This window comes from Coturnix japonica, chromosome 2 (assembly GCF_054131305.1).
Source record: "Coturnix japonica strain WE chromosome 2, WE-NBRP24, whole genome shotgun sequence".
Lineage (NCBI taxonomy): Eukaryota > Metazoa > Chordata > Aves > Galliformes > Phasianidae > Coturnix > Coturnix japonica.
The window spans coordinates 15,846,285-15,863,361 of NC_140664.1; the positions used below are offsets into that span (position 1 = coordinate 15,846,285).

Sequence of the window (17,077 nt, forward strand, 5' to 3'; positions counted from 1 at the left end):
TACTGTCACAAAGATCAGAAACTTCTGTACTGGATCTTTTGAGCATCAGCTGGATTTGTGCTCAAAGTGGTGACTTTTTTTTTGCCTAATGCAGTGTTTCAGAACTGGCAAGGAGTCCTTATACAGAATTGCCATGTTCCTGATGCTGCGGCAGCTCAAGACACTCTGTCCTTTCTTTTGCCATTTTATTTTATTTTATTTTATTTTATTTTATTTTATTTTATTTTATTTTATTTTATTTTATTTTATTTTATTTTATTTTATTTTATTTTATTTTATTTTATTTTATTTGTCGGCTCTGCTTCCTTTCCCCCATTGCTCCTGCTTTCCTCCCTGGTAGCCAGGCAAGTGTTGTTCCCTTTTACTCCCTATGGACATTTTCCTTTCAGCTCCACACCCAAGTACCTCCCTTCACGCCCCCCAGAGCCTGGCATCTTCCCGACAGCACAATATCCATCCACGATAAATCTCTTCTTCCTGCTCCACAATTTATTTTCATAACCCAGTTTATTCCTTCAGAGGAAGCACAAGAAAGAAAATTCAGTAAAGGCTCATAGCAATTGCTCATTCCTTTTACGATGCCTGCTTGGCAGCGATGGTTTTAACAGTCATTTATGCCTGCACACAAAGTGAGGAGCTGCGGGTGGCGAGCCTGCCAGCATGGAGCGAGCTGCTGAGATTTCCTTGCAAGTCTCACCGCTCCGGGAACGCTTCCTGAAGCCTCAGCCTTGGGAACGCTGAGATCGTTTGAGAAGGTGATTTGATTACTCCACGCACTACAGCGATAGCTGTTATGGTTCTGTAGGAGAAAACGCGTGCGATGACCACTCTAGACATCCTCACGCGGCTCGCCCCGTTGCCTCTCATCACCCAGGGGGTGGCACCTTCCAGGGGCCGCCCGGCGAGGCCTCACGCCGCTCTGCAGGCGGGGCCAACCCGCTCCCCGGTCCAGGCTGTGCGGTCCCGGCGCTGCCGCAGCGGCCCGGCCCCCGCCGCCCGCCCGCAGACTACAACTCCCATAGTGCCGCCGCCGCCGCCGCCCGCCGGCACAGCCCTCCCGCCCGCCCGCCTCGGCGCTGCCCGGCGCGGCTCGGCGCTGCCGCTCGGCTGAGCCCCGGGGCGCTGGCCGTGGCCGCAGGTAGGGGTGCGGGGCGAGCGGCGCTGCGCTGTGCCGGGGGGTGGGAGCTGGGGCAAGAGGAGCTGTGTGTGTGTGTGTGTGTGTGTGCGCATCCAGCCGCTCCCCGCCAGCGCGTTACATGGAGCAACCGCTGAGGTCCCGGGAAGAGCGGAGCGAGCCGCGTCCGTACCCATCGCTTCGGTGCCGTCGGCGCACGTGTGTCGTCTGCGTGTGCAACACGTTCGCGGGGCTGCGCTTCCCCCCTAATTACGCGGGGAGTTCGGTGTCGGGTTGTCCGGGGGGCTACGGAACTGGGGGGATAACGAATTAATTGCAGATGAGAAGTAATATCCGTCTTTGAGTCATCAGTCGTTGAGGCATAATTTCATTCCGAAAGCTCTTAATCAAACTGGAGATCTGCTATAGGAAAGCACCGCTCTTCCCATAGGATTATCAGATTTCCACCGGAGAATACAGATCCTGGATTACTGAGCTGTGTGGGATTTGCGTGTTTCTTTCTAATTAGTCTCTCTCTCTGAGTTTAAAATTCTTAATTTGAAGGGGAGGAAGTTACTTGAATCTGAAGTAAAATAGCTATCGTTTTTTTTTTCCCTCTGTCATTTTACATAGTTATTCCAGCTATCCTATGCTCTGCAGATGACTTACTGCCTTAATTGGATATTGGTGTCAAAGGTTGATTAGAGTCCCTAATAGATTTTGGATCTGCAAGAGGCTTAAGGCTTTAAGTTCGTGGTTAAAACAATCGTGTTTGTCATCTCCCCTTGAGCAGCGGAGAGGACGAGCGATGTATTACATTTGTGTTATCTGCTCTTTGCTTCATTAACGTATTGTCAGGAGGTTGTCGGGTTTGCCTTTGTTGTTGTGTGTTTCTTTTTTTTTCCCTCTGCTATTTCATTTGCAGACCGAAAAGAAATGAACGTCAGAAGGGATTTGTTTAATCATTTAGCAGCTGACACGAGCCATGTCCCTAACAAAACGGTGCTGAAAGAGTAGAAGATTTTTGGGATACGGCAGCTCGAGCACCATGAGACTGCTTTGGTGAGCCAGGGGCAGCACTTGCTGAAGGATGCGGTAGCCCAGCAGTCAGGGCTCACCGAGTGGAGGCCGATGGCTTGCATGGAGCTTCTCTACCTGGCTGAGGAGAGCAGGCAGGGTGCCCTGGGCCCCGCTGCTGGTTGGAGCCTGCCCGCCCCTCACTATGAGCAGCAGCAACAGCAGCAGCGGCATGAGATAGATGAGGTGGACTCCAGAGCAGCAGTGGCTGTGGCAGCCCTGCGCTGTGAAAGGCACTGCAGGCCCTCACAGAGGGGCCCCATGGCTGAGCCCAGCCCAGCACCCCTATCCTCCCACTCGGGCAGCCCACCCCAGGAGCACTCCACACCCCCCAGCAACTCCCAGCCCTGCCACCTGCCCGAGCACTTTCCAGGGGAAGAGGATGGAGGGAAGAAGAAACCCTGCTGCTGTATCCAGGAACTCGAGACATCCTTCAACTGCGTGGATGAAAATGTAAACCTGGAGCATGCAAGAAGTCCCTCCAGTCCAACAGGCTGTCAGGATGCTCCCCAGCAGCATTCCTGCCGGGAGCTGCCTCCTGAGTGGGTGCATGACTCTCCCTCCCTGGTCTCTGAGGAGGATGACACTGCTTCAGAGGCAGCAGCTGGGAAATCCTTGGACTATGGATTCATCAGTGCCATTTTGTTCCTAGTCAGTGGGATTTTGCTGGTGATCATTTCCTACGTGGTACCCAGAGATGTGACTGTGGATCCCAACACGGTGGCTGCCCGGGAGATGGAGAGACTGGAGAATGAGAGCGCCAGGATTGGGGCTCACCTGGACCGCTGCGTTATTGCTGGACTGTGTCTCCTGACCCTGGGGGGAGTGGTGCTCTCCAGCCTGCTGATGATGTCCATGTGGAAAGGGGAGCTGTACCGGAGGAGCAGGTTCGCGTCCTCCAAGGAGTCTGCAAAGCTCTACGGGTCGTTCAATTTCAGGATGAAGTCTGGTGCAAACGATAATATGCTCGAGCTGTCATTAGTTGAGGAAGATGTGCTTGCCATAGATAATTAATGTGGTCATGATTTTTAAAACAGCATTTCCACACACACACACAAAAGTGTGTTTCATTAAAGAAAATAGATGTGGCTAAAGATAGCTGGTGATGCAGTTTGTTTTTCTGACAAGAACTGTCTTTTCACGAGCTCTCTAATCAAATGTTTGCATTATATGAACACTTGTTGTAAAGGGAGAACAAGCCAGAGCAAATGCAATTGGTATAAAATAATGAAAACCACTGAATAAAAAGAGATTTTTGACAAGTAGATTCCACAGATAACTCCTTTATCCTTACATAAAACATTCCTTTGGTGTCTTGCCTACATAATTTTCTTATTACTCTCATATATTGAACAGGAACGACCTTGACACCTTGGAAGCTTGTTGCAGCCTTCAGAAGGATTATTAACTGTCTGCTTGGTGTCATGTTAAGAAGCAAGGCTGATATTTAATTAAAAGAGACTTTTTTATAGTTAAATTTTAAACCAGTCCCTTCTTTTGTATGAGTGAGACCTATGGGCAAAAAAAGACTGCTTGTTCATGGCTTACCACAAATCTCCTGTATTTTCAAGCAATGGTGCAATTAGTGGTGGCTATTTAAAATATAAAAATAAGAGGCAAAGGGCGAGGAACCATATGGCTCACGGTGGTATTGGTGAGAGACAAAAGGCTCTTTCAGCTTGAGGTCAGTGGTTCCATTTCGGTTCAGATTAGTAATGATTGATAGTCATTAACTTCTGATATCTATAATGGCCCATATAAAGGAAGTTCAGTTCCCGGTGGACAGATGTCTTTGTATGAAAACTGCCATCACTTGAATTAACTGACCTCCTGTTTGGAGTCTCAAAAGATCCAAAGAGTAAAAAAGCATGGGGATGCAGAGACTGAACACATCTCCTTCAGTACAGATGCCGGAAGAAATTCAAGCTCCACTGCAGGGCTTTGCTTATAGCAGGCCTGTCTGCATCACACAAATCCTTTTGAAATTTCTGTTTCATGTCACTAGGCCGCTGGCCTTCTCATTACCAGAAACAAAAGGTCAGGTTGGAGCTTTTGGGGCTCATTCAATATAAACCAAATAATTTATAAAATATAAGGTGTCAGGAAATACAAAGGTTATACATTAAGCAGTTGGACTAGCTGGCATGGGACTCACTTAACACAGGGGCTGATTGAGGGTACATGGCACTATCAATCAGCATTATGTGTCACAGTAACCAAAAACCTGTACTACTGATGGTATTTACTTTAGTATCAACCAATTTCTGAGGAGCATTAAAGTTGTGCTCTTGTGATGGTAGGAAAAACAGCAAAGGTTGTTGTATGCACTGCTGACCTTTTGCTGTGATTGGTTGCTGATATTTAATTGTTATAGACCCTGCCAAAGCCAAATGCGAGTGAAGAGCTGTGTCTGTGAGGGCCTTGTCTGCAGAACTGTGGTTGAAACACTTAGTTTGCTGTCAGCTATGGGTTAAATCTCAAATATAAGGAATATCCAGTGTTTGAGGAATGAGACTTTTTTCCTATTGTGAGATAATCCCTGAGAAGGATGTTGGGAAGGGGTGGCAAGGCAAGGTTTAGAATAACTAAAAGTCCTCCTGCACAGGTGGTGCTGGGTCTTGCTGCTTCTGACATTGCTGCATCCCAGCTAGAGCTCCTAGCCTGTCTGCTTTCCTTCTCAGTCTGCTGTGACTGGTGGAGATCATGACCGCTGCCTTATTCTTCTTTGGAGGACAGTTTGACATGATGATTGGAGCACCCTGGCTGCCAAAGGAGACTCACAGTGACTGGTGCGACTCAGAGAAGTGAAGGGAAAAGCTGTATTTTATACCCAAATGAGAATGTTTATGGTCCATTCCAGCCCACATTACATGTAGCAGGGAAACTGCATACCTTCTCTGTGCTGTGTTTTAAAGTCCCTCTTCTCAGGCTGCTCATGGCAGGAGGCACACGCTGCTCCTGTGTCTGGCACCCACCTGTGCTCGGTCCCTTGGGCTCAGCGGGCATGGCTGCCCTCTGCAGAGAGCTGGAGAACCTGCACCCCTCTGCCTTCATGCCTTTGGTTGCTGTAAATAGCGTAATGTTGCACTCAGTCTTTAACTATTACCCTGCAAAAGAGATGCTACCTAGCTGTTACTCTTTCTAGCTGTTGCATTAGTTGTGTTACTTAGTAACTAAAGGAGCAGCCTTGTTTGGCAGTACTGCTGCCTAACAGATGTTATTTGCAGTTATGTCATGATACAGAGAGTGTCTGTGGGCAGGAACTTGCAGTGGCCAGCAGTCACCTTGGGAGGGCTTGCATCCCTCTGTGTGTGTCATCAGGGAGTCAGGATTAAATTGGTGAGGCCAGTGGATTGAATTTTGATAAAGCACTGGAAAAAGGGTCCCTAGAGAGGTGGTAGAAGCCCTCATCCTTGGAAGTATTCATGGTCAGTCAGGACAGGGCTCTGAGCAACATAATCTAGCTGCATGTGTCCCTGTTCATTGCAAGGGAGTGAGGCTAGATGGCCTTTAAATGTTCCTTCCGTCTAAAAAGATTCCATGATTCTATGAATTTCTAGGGTAAAAAAAAAAAAAAGAGGAATAGCTTACTTATGTAAGGAGAACCTTCAGCCCATTGGGATCAGTAAGAACAGCTAGAGAAACTGCTTGAGAAGCAGGACGTGGAGGAGAAAGGCTGATTGCTAGCTGTCTTTTGTCCTGTGGGTACAAGGACACAACCCTGGTCATGTCCTCCAGAAGCACAGGGGAGGCCCTGCCAAACAGGAGAGCAGACTGCACCCAGCACAAGGCAGGGGATAGACAGCATGAGGGGCAAAAACCCTTTCATCCTCCCAGATGGGAAGTCCTGTGCTCTGTGTTCGTATACACTGCAGAGGCTGGTGATTTTGAGAGCCATTATTTTTATTTTTTAATGATACATATACATAAAATTGGAGTACATTCTATAATTGCAGGAAGATGACAGCTAACTCTGTAAGGATCACAGATTTCTTGTAGGAACCATGGCATGCTTTAATGCTAGTTATTAGCACTAGAAAAGAGCATGTTCCCTAGACTGCCAGTATATTATTATCAAGCGAGAAGTTTTCTTACACTTTGTAAAATGCCTGTCACAGATCATAAGCCTGCAATACTTAAATGAACCCTCAAATATTCCCTGAGCATTTTAAAGAAACATAAATCAACCTAATAATCTAAATACACACTGCAGAAGTGTGAGAAATAAAAAAAGATAAATAAATGACAGATATAACACAATCCCTTTATCTCGGTGTTCATGTGTGCTACTAAAGAAGTGAAGGCAGACTTTTAGAGAACAGAGTGCAAGAGTTTAGCAGATAAAACATCTCAGGACATTTCTCTGATCACCAAACAAGATATTTGTGCAAATGGTAAGGCTGTGTGGGTTGGCTGTGTGATATAAAACCTCAGGACTCTCAGGTTCTAATGATGTGCAATGTGAGAGAAACCCAAATGCTCGCTATCTGGGTGTTGGTTATAGGAAATGAACGTATTTGTCTGCTGCATGGTAGACAGTTGTTCACATTGCTCTGGTCTTAAACTGCTGTACCAAAGGCTGAGGCCAAGGGTGATTAATTGCCTATTCCTACATCCCAGTCATTTGATTTCCTCTGCTCAAAATCTAAATGTTTTAAGGATGCAAGTGTGAGGATCATTTTTTAAATTTCCTGGGCTTAAACTTATTGCATGGATCTATGGAGGGCTTCCTTCTTGGAGGATGTATATTTGGAGCATCCCAGGTGGGTTTTAGGTACCACCTGTAGCACTCTGGAAACAAACCATGATTCATATCGAGGAGGAACATTTTATTCCTGACCACCCCTTACAGCAAAATGTGACACTTGCCCATTTTCTACCTCGTGATTTGTTATCCAGGGTGCCAGGGCATGTGGCCGGGCTCTGCCGGGATGCTGCCTGCCTGGGGAGGGATCATGAGGCCTCAGCCGGGGCTCCTCCCTGTGCCCCCACTGCTCCAACAACTCCCAGTGACCACTTTTATTTATTTCTCTCAATCAGAAATCTCTGATAGAGGTTGGGCTGTTTGGGAGCTGCCAAACACCTGATAGGGGCTCTGCCCACAGCGAAGCCTGCGGCGATGGTAGGGCCCCATCCTCACTGCCAGCTCAAAGCCCAGTCTGCGGCAGGGAACCCCAAGCTCTCTCCAAGGATGCTATGCTGGGTTGTCGCTGTTTTTGATATGTTTACAGTTTTTTAATCTTTGTAATTCTTTTAGAGGTCTGTCTGTAATGAGTAGCGAGTTTACTGACGGGAAAAGCAACGGCTATAATCTTGTAAAACCCCTTTTTGTCCCACAAAAGGGCAAAACGCCACAGTTCATTGTGAGCTTTTCAGTCGTGCATTTGATGCCTTATTATAATTGCAGCAGCGTTCTGTAAAGATTAAAAAATAAAAGCCTGTAAAGCTGAGCTGTGTCACTGTGCTTATCTTTGCCCCTCACTGAGCTAGTGGTTGCAGGCAGAAAGTGCCACACATGCAGGCTTAAAATATGTCTACACAGGCGTTCACCCAACTTTGTATTTCCAGAAAAGCAGAGAAGCTGTGGGCAGCTGTGGCTGTGTGAGCAGATGGCTGTAGGGTGCTGTGGTGTGAGGTGGGTGTCAAGGCCCTGCTCACTATCACCACACACAATGCAGTGCTGTGACCATGCCCTGACCCCAGCCTTTCTGTGGCTTGGTCTTGGCTCGTGCATTTGTTTTTCCTAAAAACCCAGTGCTGGGCATGCTAGCTCAGCACCTGACCCTCCCCTTGGCAGCCTGTGTTTCCACCCAAACAAGGTACAAGTATATTGTTTGCAGGTCGTGCCTTGCAATGTCATTTTTCATACATTGAATGAAGGGGCCAGACCTCTTCCTACTGCTGTCATGTTAACCAAGGCATGTGACTGATTGTCACCGCTGAGTCTCGGTTCAGATTGGAGCAGGCGCTGTCTGCATCTGTCTGAGTGTCCACAGCACCTGGTGCATTAGGGCTCCACTTCCCAGTTGTGTTTCAGGCTGTTGTTGCTACAGCAGTAATAAATGCATCCCCAGGGGAAGTAAATTGACTGCAGTAAATTGCCCTCATGCCAGATACAGCCTATGGTGTATAACCAGTGGTTATAAAGAGGTTAAGAGAGTAGGTGTATTTATAGATATGACTGTCTGTGAGCTTAAAGATCTGGGAGGCTTTTATCTGAAAGCAACCACTGTATTTGTTACTAGTTTTTACAGGATTCTTTTTAAGCTTATCGTTTTACATGTTGAAGGACTCATCTTCATATATTGTATGCACAGGGACTTTTTTCCCTTGCGCATTAAGTCTTGACAAGTTCAAGAGTCCTGTAGACTGCAGGGTTCTCTGATTTTCTTACTGGCTGAAATTAAATTGTGGCTGTTACACATTTGCATAAAACCAGACAAAACAGTCTGCTTAATATTTGTTTGTGTAAACATCAGTGTTTCCTACTTTATAGAAACACGGCCAAATATGCGTTTTTATTAGATTTAAATGCAGTTACAGTTAAAATATTTTTTGCAAACTTGCTGTATTAAAGGCTTGTAGCAATTCTTCTAATTTACATGCAGAATCCTGCACTTTTCCATAGAGTAAAAAATCTGAGGTATTGCTATTAACTGAGCTGCACTTCATGTAGCATTTGATCATCTTTTTGGAAAACAGCATTGCAATCCAAAACATGTATATTCGTTCTTCACCTACAGACCAGCTCTGAAAGCGCTTCCATGTGAATGTATGCAGCTGCTTGAGAAGCGAGATCTCCTCTGGCATGATGCATAATGTTTACATAAAGCCTCCTGCACCTTGATAGCAAAGCAGTGTATAGGACAGTTTGCATACTGACCATTTTACAGATGAAGTGACTTGCCTCCTGTGCCCATAGAACCAGTTGGACAGCTGAGGACACCAAGGCCTCTTAAGTCATAATAAAGGCCTCTTTAGTTTGTACTGTGAGAAAGAACTTAATCATTACAGAACCCTCAGAATAAATAAATATGTAAGGGATGGCAAATATCTATCTATCTATCTATCTATCTATCTATCTATCTATCTATCTATCTATCTATCTGTCTATCAATCATCTATCTATCTATCATCTATCATCTATCTATCTATCTAATTTCCTGAAGAATGCCATTGAAAAATCCTGTTTTGTACTAACCATTCAGGTAGAAAATACATAAATAAAATCCTAGCAAAGTCAGTAGTTAAATTTTGTTCATATTTCCAGGAATTTTGGGGACACTTTGCACATTTAAGGCATTTGTATTATAGTAAGCTTTTTGCAATGTTTCAGAAAATCAATAGACTTCTGTTCAGATGATAAAACATATCTTTATACCAGCACAAAAAGCTTCTCTTTTCCAATAATAGCCTCTGCTTTGACAGATGTGTTTGCAGGAAAATTTAGCTATTGTTGAATAAAACATTTCCAGAAGCAAAATTGATCAAGTCCCATTTGTAAAGGAAAAAAAAAAAAAAATCAATTCTTCCCATTAGAAGTATCTAAAAGATGTTGATCAGCTAGAAATGTAAATAAAGTCCTTTAATCACTGGTCTCCAGCTGCAGCGAATCCATCCACAGGAGTTTGTTTTTTGTCTCTTTATATCTTAAGATAAATTTCAATCAAATCCAGCATGAAGCAGTTTCCGACACACTAGTCAGAGTAACTGTGCTCAAACGTAAATAATAGCAAGTAGCTATCCCGACATTTTGGTGTTGCTTTTCTCAAGAATTCATGCAATATATGCAATTTGATAACAATATATGCAAGCAGGGATCAAAAATATATTCAATGAAAATCGGAATAGTGGAAACTACTGACTATTTTCAGTTTCTATGTATTATCTTCTGATTGCATGCAACAAAGACAGCACTTTCAAGATCTCTTGATTAGTAATGGTTAAGGGCTGTTAAGGGTCATGGAGGGCTATTAACGCAAAGATGCAAAGCCTGTAACTCTGTAAGTCCCTAAGCTTTTGATTTCTAAATTGCTGAGACAGTATGCTGGTGCATGCCTGTCGTAGACTTTGCTTTAGATACAGAAGGATGTGCAGCAGGCTGCTACCTGAGATAATGTTGTGATAGATGGGACTTTGATTTGATCCAGTCTGACCTCATGTTCTCAGAACTTTATGCATTGCCTATAGCGAGAATATCAATTAGTTGCTTTGCTGCTGTCGCATCCCAAAGAAGGAACTACAAATCAATAAGTCACAGCTTACCTTTGTTTCTCCCTTCTTACAGGATTGGTAGCAATGGCTGAGAGAGCTCTTGAGAAGTCATTTTCCAGTCTTCTGGAACTTCATTCACCTCCATCAGCCCTCAGAGATAATTGCTCGTGGCTACAAGATTGCTTTACCCAATTCCCCAAGCACTTTTGGGTGAATTTTATAAGGCTCACATGAGTTATCTACGTAGATTCTTTTTCTGTTCTCTGCTAGCATAAGTTCTTAGTAAGTCCTGCATATAGTCTGACTTGGTTTAGACTTGTTAATGATGTACTAAATAATAATAATAATAATAATAGAGCTGAGCCACTTCGGCCTTCTGGCCATCATTTTCGGTTGTTTCCTTCTCTCTTCACCAGAAGCAGAAAAACAGTTCTTTTCTTCTCTTTTTTCTTTCTTTTGTAAATATAGTGCTCTTCCACATCACCTTTTATGTCTCTTTTAGCAAGATCAGATTTGCTCTCCTTGTCTGTTGTCCCCACAAGCAATGCACAATACTCTTGTACTCATTATTATTTATTTGTCCTAATTTCTCCATTTGGAAATTTCCAGAGTTTCAGGTCATTCTCATGATGAGCCAAACCAATGTTTACTATGTTTATTTTTCCTTCACATTTTCACATTTCATATGCTCATCTTGTGCCCTTAATTTTGTTTAAGAATTTGCTAAATTTCCTGGATGTCTTTCTCCTTTGAGCTTCTATTTCATGGGTGTGCACTAATTAGTTCCTTGAATTTACTGAATTTCGTTGTTCCTTGTGTTTTCTGTCTCCAGGCAGAAACAGAGTGCTGTATCAGCTCTGTGTTGTGCCTGATTTTCTTTTTCTGGAAGAGGTCCAGCCTGGATGCATCCCGGTTACTGGGTTCCCCAGTCTAGCACACCTCCACTTGTTCATCACCCATCTTTACTTTGATTCGGGCAGCAATGGTCGAGCCAAAGCATGTTACTAAGGAAAATACTACCGACTTACCTATGATATCAAATGGGAGCACACAGTTATTGAGTATGGAAGTGTCTTCACTTAAACTTCACAGGATATTGAAACCAGTCTCAGCAATGAGATAAGATAGAGACAAAAATCGATACTGGACAATACTGAAATGTCTGTGTTCAGCTGTTGTTTTAAGTGGTTTGCAGAGACCTTTCAAATTATGTTGCCAACAAACAGAGGGAATACAGCTTTTAAAGAGTCAGAGAATTATTAATAGTGTGCTTGACCTCCAGATCTGCAGTCTACCAAAAGAGTGTCATTTGTCATACGCCTAATGCTTTATGCCTAATTATGCAGCCTCTGCTGGGAAGCAGTTGCTCATAGGAGAAAAAGGTTGCAGAGAGTGAGGGTCAAAGCTTTAGGTCCATGATGGACTGTGGGAGGGAAGCAGAGAGAGACCTACTCATAGTCAATCCCTGAAGAAAAAGAGAGGGGTGCAGAAATTGTTACCTCATACATCATTCACATGCTAATGGTATTTCTTTTCTGTGTCAGAGAAGAACATTGGCTGTGCTGAGTTTGCACTTTCATCTGTCGAGCAGGGATAGAGAAGTACGGAGAGAAGCAAATGTCATACCTCTTCATGAGGAAACAAATGCTGCAGCAGCTGTCTTGGCATCCAAGAAGTGATCTGGGGCCCAGCACCTCTGGCTGGGCTCCTCAAGGTTCTGTTCTGTTCTTTGGCATCTGTGCACAAAGAAGCAGCCTAAACCTTAACCACTGTCTAAGTAATCTAAAGTGGCAATCCATCTCCCTTATTGCTGTTGTTAAGTCAGGCTTGGACAATGCCTTATCATCCGTGAGAAAAAGAAAAGGAGATACAGTGCAAGACAGCATGTTTCTAGGTAAAATTAGTCTGTCTGGGAAGGGGAGAAAAATGCCACATATTGGGCTGAACAAATCTTTGCATTGATTTCTAGAAGCTGAGTCCTTCTAGGAGCACCACAAATGCATGTCTTTATTTAGCACTCTGATTCAAAGACCTGTCACGCTTTCTCTTATCCAGACAACTCCCATTTGTGCTCGTTTCTGGGGTGGCTCATGGTCATAAAATATTTTTGCTTGTGCTGTTCTTGCTTTAGTCTTTGGTGCCATCTCCACGGTTCTTCATAAGCTTCACATACACAGGCATTCCAACAGAACCACTTGAACACAACCACCTTGGTGGTAGTGAGCAGTATCCAGCTGACACATGGCACCACTGCAGCTCAAGGGGTACACATTTCAGCCTGGGTAATGGAATGTATTTCTATTTTTATAAATAATTTTAAATATCATTTTAAATATCCACAGAGGTCTCCTTTGAATATTTTTATCTAAAAACTCACATTTTACCTACCAGTGGACACTTGTGCTGAGTGCTCCACAGCCCAGAAAAGAACTGGTACCTCCTCTTTGGCTGTCCTTTGCATTAGCTGGTTCTGGATCCTTAGCATAGGAAGAAAGACAGAATTATTTCATACATCCTCTCCAGTTCAGGTGGGATGAAGCCTGCCTTTGGCAGACTGTTGGAGATAGTTTGGGATAAAATCTGAGGCCAGTAGTAGGTTGCTGCTCCTACACAGAGCAAGATGAAAGGAAAGAAGCTGTGACTCAGAGAGAGATAAACAGCTCCTGGGGATACTCCACAGCACAGTGGTAATAGCTCAGGGCTGTGGCTCAAAACCACTGTAAACAGAACAGTTTTTAGTGACTTCTTTTTTTTACAAGGTTGAAGGTTAGAATTCAGGCTGTGGAGAACTGGCACGGAAAGTTTATACAGTACTTAAGAATCCTTCACTGAAAATGCCCCACGCCCCATTTAGAAGTGCTACAACACACACAACAAGCTTACATAAACAACTACAGTCATTTGTTTGCACAAAGGATGATCCAGTGCATTACAGTTTGGGTGGTCAGTATTCAAACACCACCGGGTGCAAATTTGTCGCAGCTCCAACAGAAAGGGCATCCCCCTTTAGCTTGAGCTGAAGCTGTTATCAGGGGACCCCCAAGCTAATTGTGATGTTCATCCAAGTGGTGAATGTTATGTAAGATAATGTTTGGTTTAGTTCCTATTTTAATAAAGTTATTCTAAGCATATGCATTCACCCGTGCTTCTTACTCTTTTATCTTGGTAAACAGGAGGGAGTAAAAATAAGGAAAATATTTTTCATTACTTTTTGTCAGAAGAAAATGTATGGGGCATAAAAGAAGAAGCACGGAGGAGGATGAATGTCTTGTCAACAAGCAGGTAGGAATATGGATTACAGAATTTAAACGGCTTCTATCAATAATTATTGAGGAAACAGATTTGACATTCCATATTGAACTGAATGAAGTCAACTTAATTGATGCTGTTGTAATACTGCAGGCTAATCAAAAAAGTTAATCCAAACAAATAAACAAAAACAAATATGTGCTCTTACACAACGATAAAAAGGCAAGTCACAATGGATCTATTTACTAAAGCCACTAGTTGGCTGTTCTTTAAAGTAATTAACCAATTTTTCATCAATAAAATCCTGACTGTGATAGCAATGTCTTCTTTTGATAAGATGAGCTAGATGTGCTCAATGTCTTCACAGTCCTTATCCATTTCTATTTTAGCAGAGTGGACAGTGAGTTATCAGCAGCTTCTTAGGCTGAAATGTATGGGCTCAATTATGTTTCTAGTGACGGTAATGGCAAAGACTTCTTTGAATTTACTGCTTAGGACAGACCTTAAATTCTCTCTCACATCACTGTGTCATCTTTCAAAATAAAAATTGATTTTGCAATTAATTTGAGGACACTCTGTGTTCTCTGCGTTTCCTGAAGTACCCCCAAGCCTTAGGCAGTGGCTTCACAAGGAGCTGAACAAATCCAACAGCTTTCTGATGCTCCAAAGAGGGGTCTGGTTTCTCCTTGCTCTTCTCTCTCTTCCACTCCACTTCCAGTTGTTTCAGCCATGGAGTTCCTCTCTACCTTGCATGCCAGTTCAGATGTTTGTCACACTTTACCGTCACATCCTCTCCTCTCAGCTTGTTTCAATAGAAACAAGTTGTTTCCTCTCAGCTTTCAATAGAACCAGATTCATAAGCATGAGCTCCTTAGGAAGAAAGAGCTTGCTCCCTGGGACACAACTGTGTATAAGTGGGCGCACAGACTCCTGCTTGAGTCATTTCTGCTGCTGAGAAGTGCAGAGCTGCCATAGCATGGCACACTGCCCAAGCAATATACTTTGCCTCTCATCATATTAACCCAGCTACATGGTTTGTGGAGTGGAAGAGCCTCATGCATGGTTAATCTAGGTTTGGGCAAGGGAGCTTGGCCTGAATGTGTCTTTCTCTGTATCCCTTTGTCCTTAACCTCTGTGTATATTGTCTTCAGTGCCTTGCTAGCTCCATCTGTACACTCACACCTCTCCTTCAACTTCCACTCTCCTGCTAATTCTCTCTGTCTTGTTACTTAACAGTCCCTTTGCTATTGTGAGCTGCATGAAAACACTGTGCTCATTGTTCAATAGAATGCATTTCTGCTATCTCAATAAAATATGTGTATTCCATTTGGTTTATTTGCTAATTAAATTAATCTCTCAAAAACCTTCAAAATGTCTTCTGCTTTTCTGCAGTGAAGCTAATTTATCTTTTCAGTGCTAGCAGCAGGAAAGTGGCCCATATGCCCTGCAGAGAAGTTTGATTTTCATATCCTCTTACAAGACCCAAAGTGTTTCAAAATAATTATCTACGAGTCAGATTCAGATGTTTGGTAACCTTTAGCTGAATAATCTGCAGCAAAAGAAGCATATGGAAACTATAGGCATTGTCTGATCTTATCCCTCAAGCAGACAGACAGCAGCAGTTTGCCAAAACAGAGATGGCTTTAGAAGTTAAGGAATTGCTTTCTTTGCTAAGAAACATGTCCCCATGGTCATTTCCTTCTTTAGAGTTGATCACTATATAATACTCAGTGTACCAGTCTGCTTTCAGAGTTTAGTAAAAAATGCTGGTAGAGAAGAATCCATTTCATAACACCAAAGGTGGAGGCTGGAGGGCACCTCTGGAGATCATGTAGTCAGAGCAAGTTGCCCACAGCTTTTCCTGTTGGGTTCTGAGCATTGCCACAGATGGAGGCTCCTAGTCTCTCTGGGCAACCTTTTTCTTGCACAGAAGGAAAGGTTTTTCTGATTATTAAGCAGAATTTCCTTATTTCAGTTTGTGCCTCCTGCCTCTTGCTCTGTGAGTTGAAAGCACTGAGAAGAGCCAATTCATATTCTTTCCTTTCCTTCCACCAGGCATTTAGACATGTAAAGAGATCCCCCCCCCCAAGCCTTCTCTCCCCCAGGCTGCACAGTTCTAGCTCTCCCAGCCTCTCTCTCCCTGTGCAGGATCTGACTATGATAAAACCAGAGATTCATACTTTCAGCAGTCATGCAGCAAAGAGCACAGTTAGGCCTTGTAACACCTTCTGCCAGAGTCTAAAGTTCTCTGCCCCTGCAGATAGACAGGGGAATGCTCTACCAAGGCAGATGTCTCTTCAAGAAAGAAGGTATTTATCCTTAACATGAGCGAGTACTATATGGTACTCAAGAAGGAGTTCAGTTATTTCTTCCCTCTAATAAAAACATTTTTCTTAGCTTTGTCAGATTGAAATGAAAATACATGAAATGAGAAGCTGAAGCCTTTTGCATAAGCATGTTAAAATTAAATTTTATCATTCTGTGAAATCCTCTTTGTCTGTAGTCGCCTAAAACTAGTCATGAACTGCAGTCTTTGCAATGGGCTTCTCATCACAACACTATTAATCATCACCAACTCAGTTCAACATCTATCTGGTGTGTTTTGATCTCATTTTTGTGTGGGTTTGGTTCATAAGCACCAGAAATAAAATGCAGACACTGAGCATGTCAGTTTTTTTTCTTTTTTTTCACTTAAGAAAGCAGCTTCTAAACTAACAGTGGGATATCTAAGGCCTGGATCAGCTCATGCTACACATCAGCAAAGCATTTCGTTATTATTTTGCCACTCCCTTAGCTCACAAATGATGTCATGCATTTCTTATGTTTTACAGTGCAGGAGGTTGTTACATGATAAAATCCCTCTCTCCTCCCAAGTTTCAAGTGTCACAGCTTTTTTCCCATTTCTTTCTTATTTTTCTTTAGAGGAGACTCAGACATTTTTGGATTAATAGCAGTTTTTCTGACCTAAGATTAAAAAAAATAGTAAGTGTAAATAATAAAAATCTATATCCTTTAGCTAGATCATTAGCACAAATTAAAAATGCAAACAGCTTGGAATTAGCTGCAGAGGTTTCTTCTCTGGCCCTAAATCAATGGGAGTTTTGCCAAAGGCCATGCCCACATTCTGCAAAATTCTCCAAAAGGAAGAAATAATTCTTCTGTAGCTGTGAAAATAGTCATAGATGGAATTAAATTGGAGGTTGCAATTGCAATTGATCTAATGCGGCAAACCAACTCACGTTTGCTTGGTGGGACAGGATTTCCCTGTGGTGTGATTTCAGCCTGCCCCTTCTGCTCCCTTCTGGCACAGCAATGACCAGAGGGCCTCACTGTGCCAAGCGGTCTCCTGAGCACCAGCGGAGAGTGAGTGCAGCTGACCTCTCATTGCTAATAAAGCTTTTCCAAAGTTGTGTTTCTGCTTCT

The 17,077-nt window shown here is 43.4% G+C and overlaps 1 protein-coding gene across 1 annotated transcript; it reads left to right on the forward strand.

Moving 5' to 3' along the window:
• Positions 1-1,072: 1,072 nt before the first annotated feature.
• Positions 1,073-7,641, forward strand: TMEM74 (transmembrane protein 74). Its single transcript, XM_015856163.2, has 2 exons — positions 1,073-1,138; positions 2,040-7,641. The coding sequence occupies exon 2, from the start codon at positions 2,246-2,248 to the stop codon at positions 3,203-3,205; it is 960 nt and encodes a 319-aa protein (XP_015711649.2). The 5' UTR covers positions 1,073-1,138; positions 2,040-2,245; the 3' UTR covers positions 3,206-7,641.
• The last annotated feature ends 9,436 nt before the right edge of the window (positions 7,642-17,077 follow it).

Coding starts and splice junctions, on each gene's coding strand:
- TMEM74 (XM_015856163.2), top strand. CDS start 2,246: ATGGCTTGCATGGAGCTTCTCTACCTGGCTGAGGAGAGCAGGCAGGGT.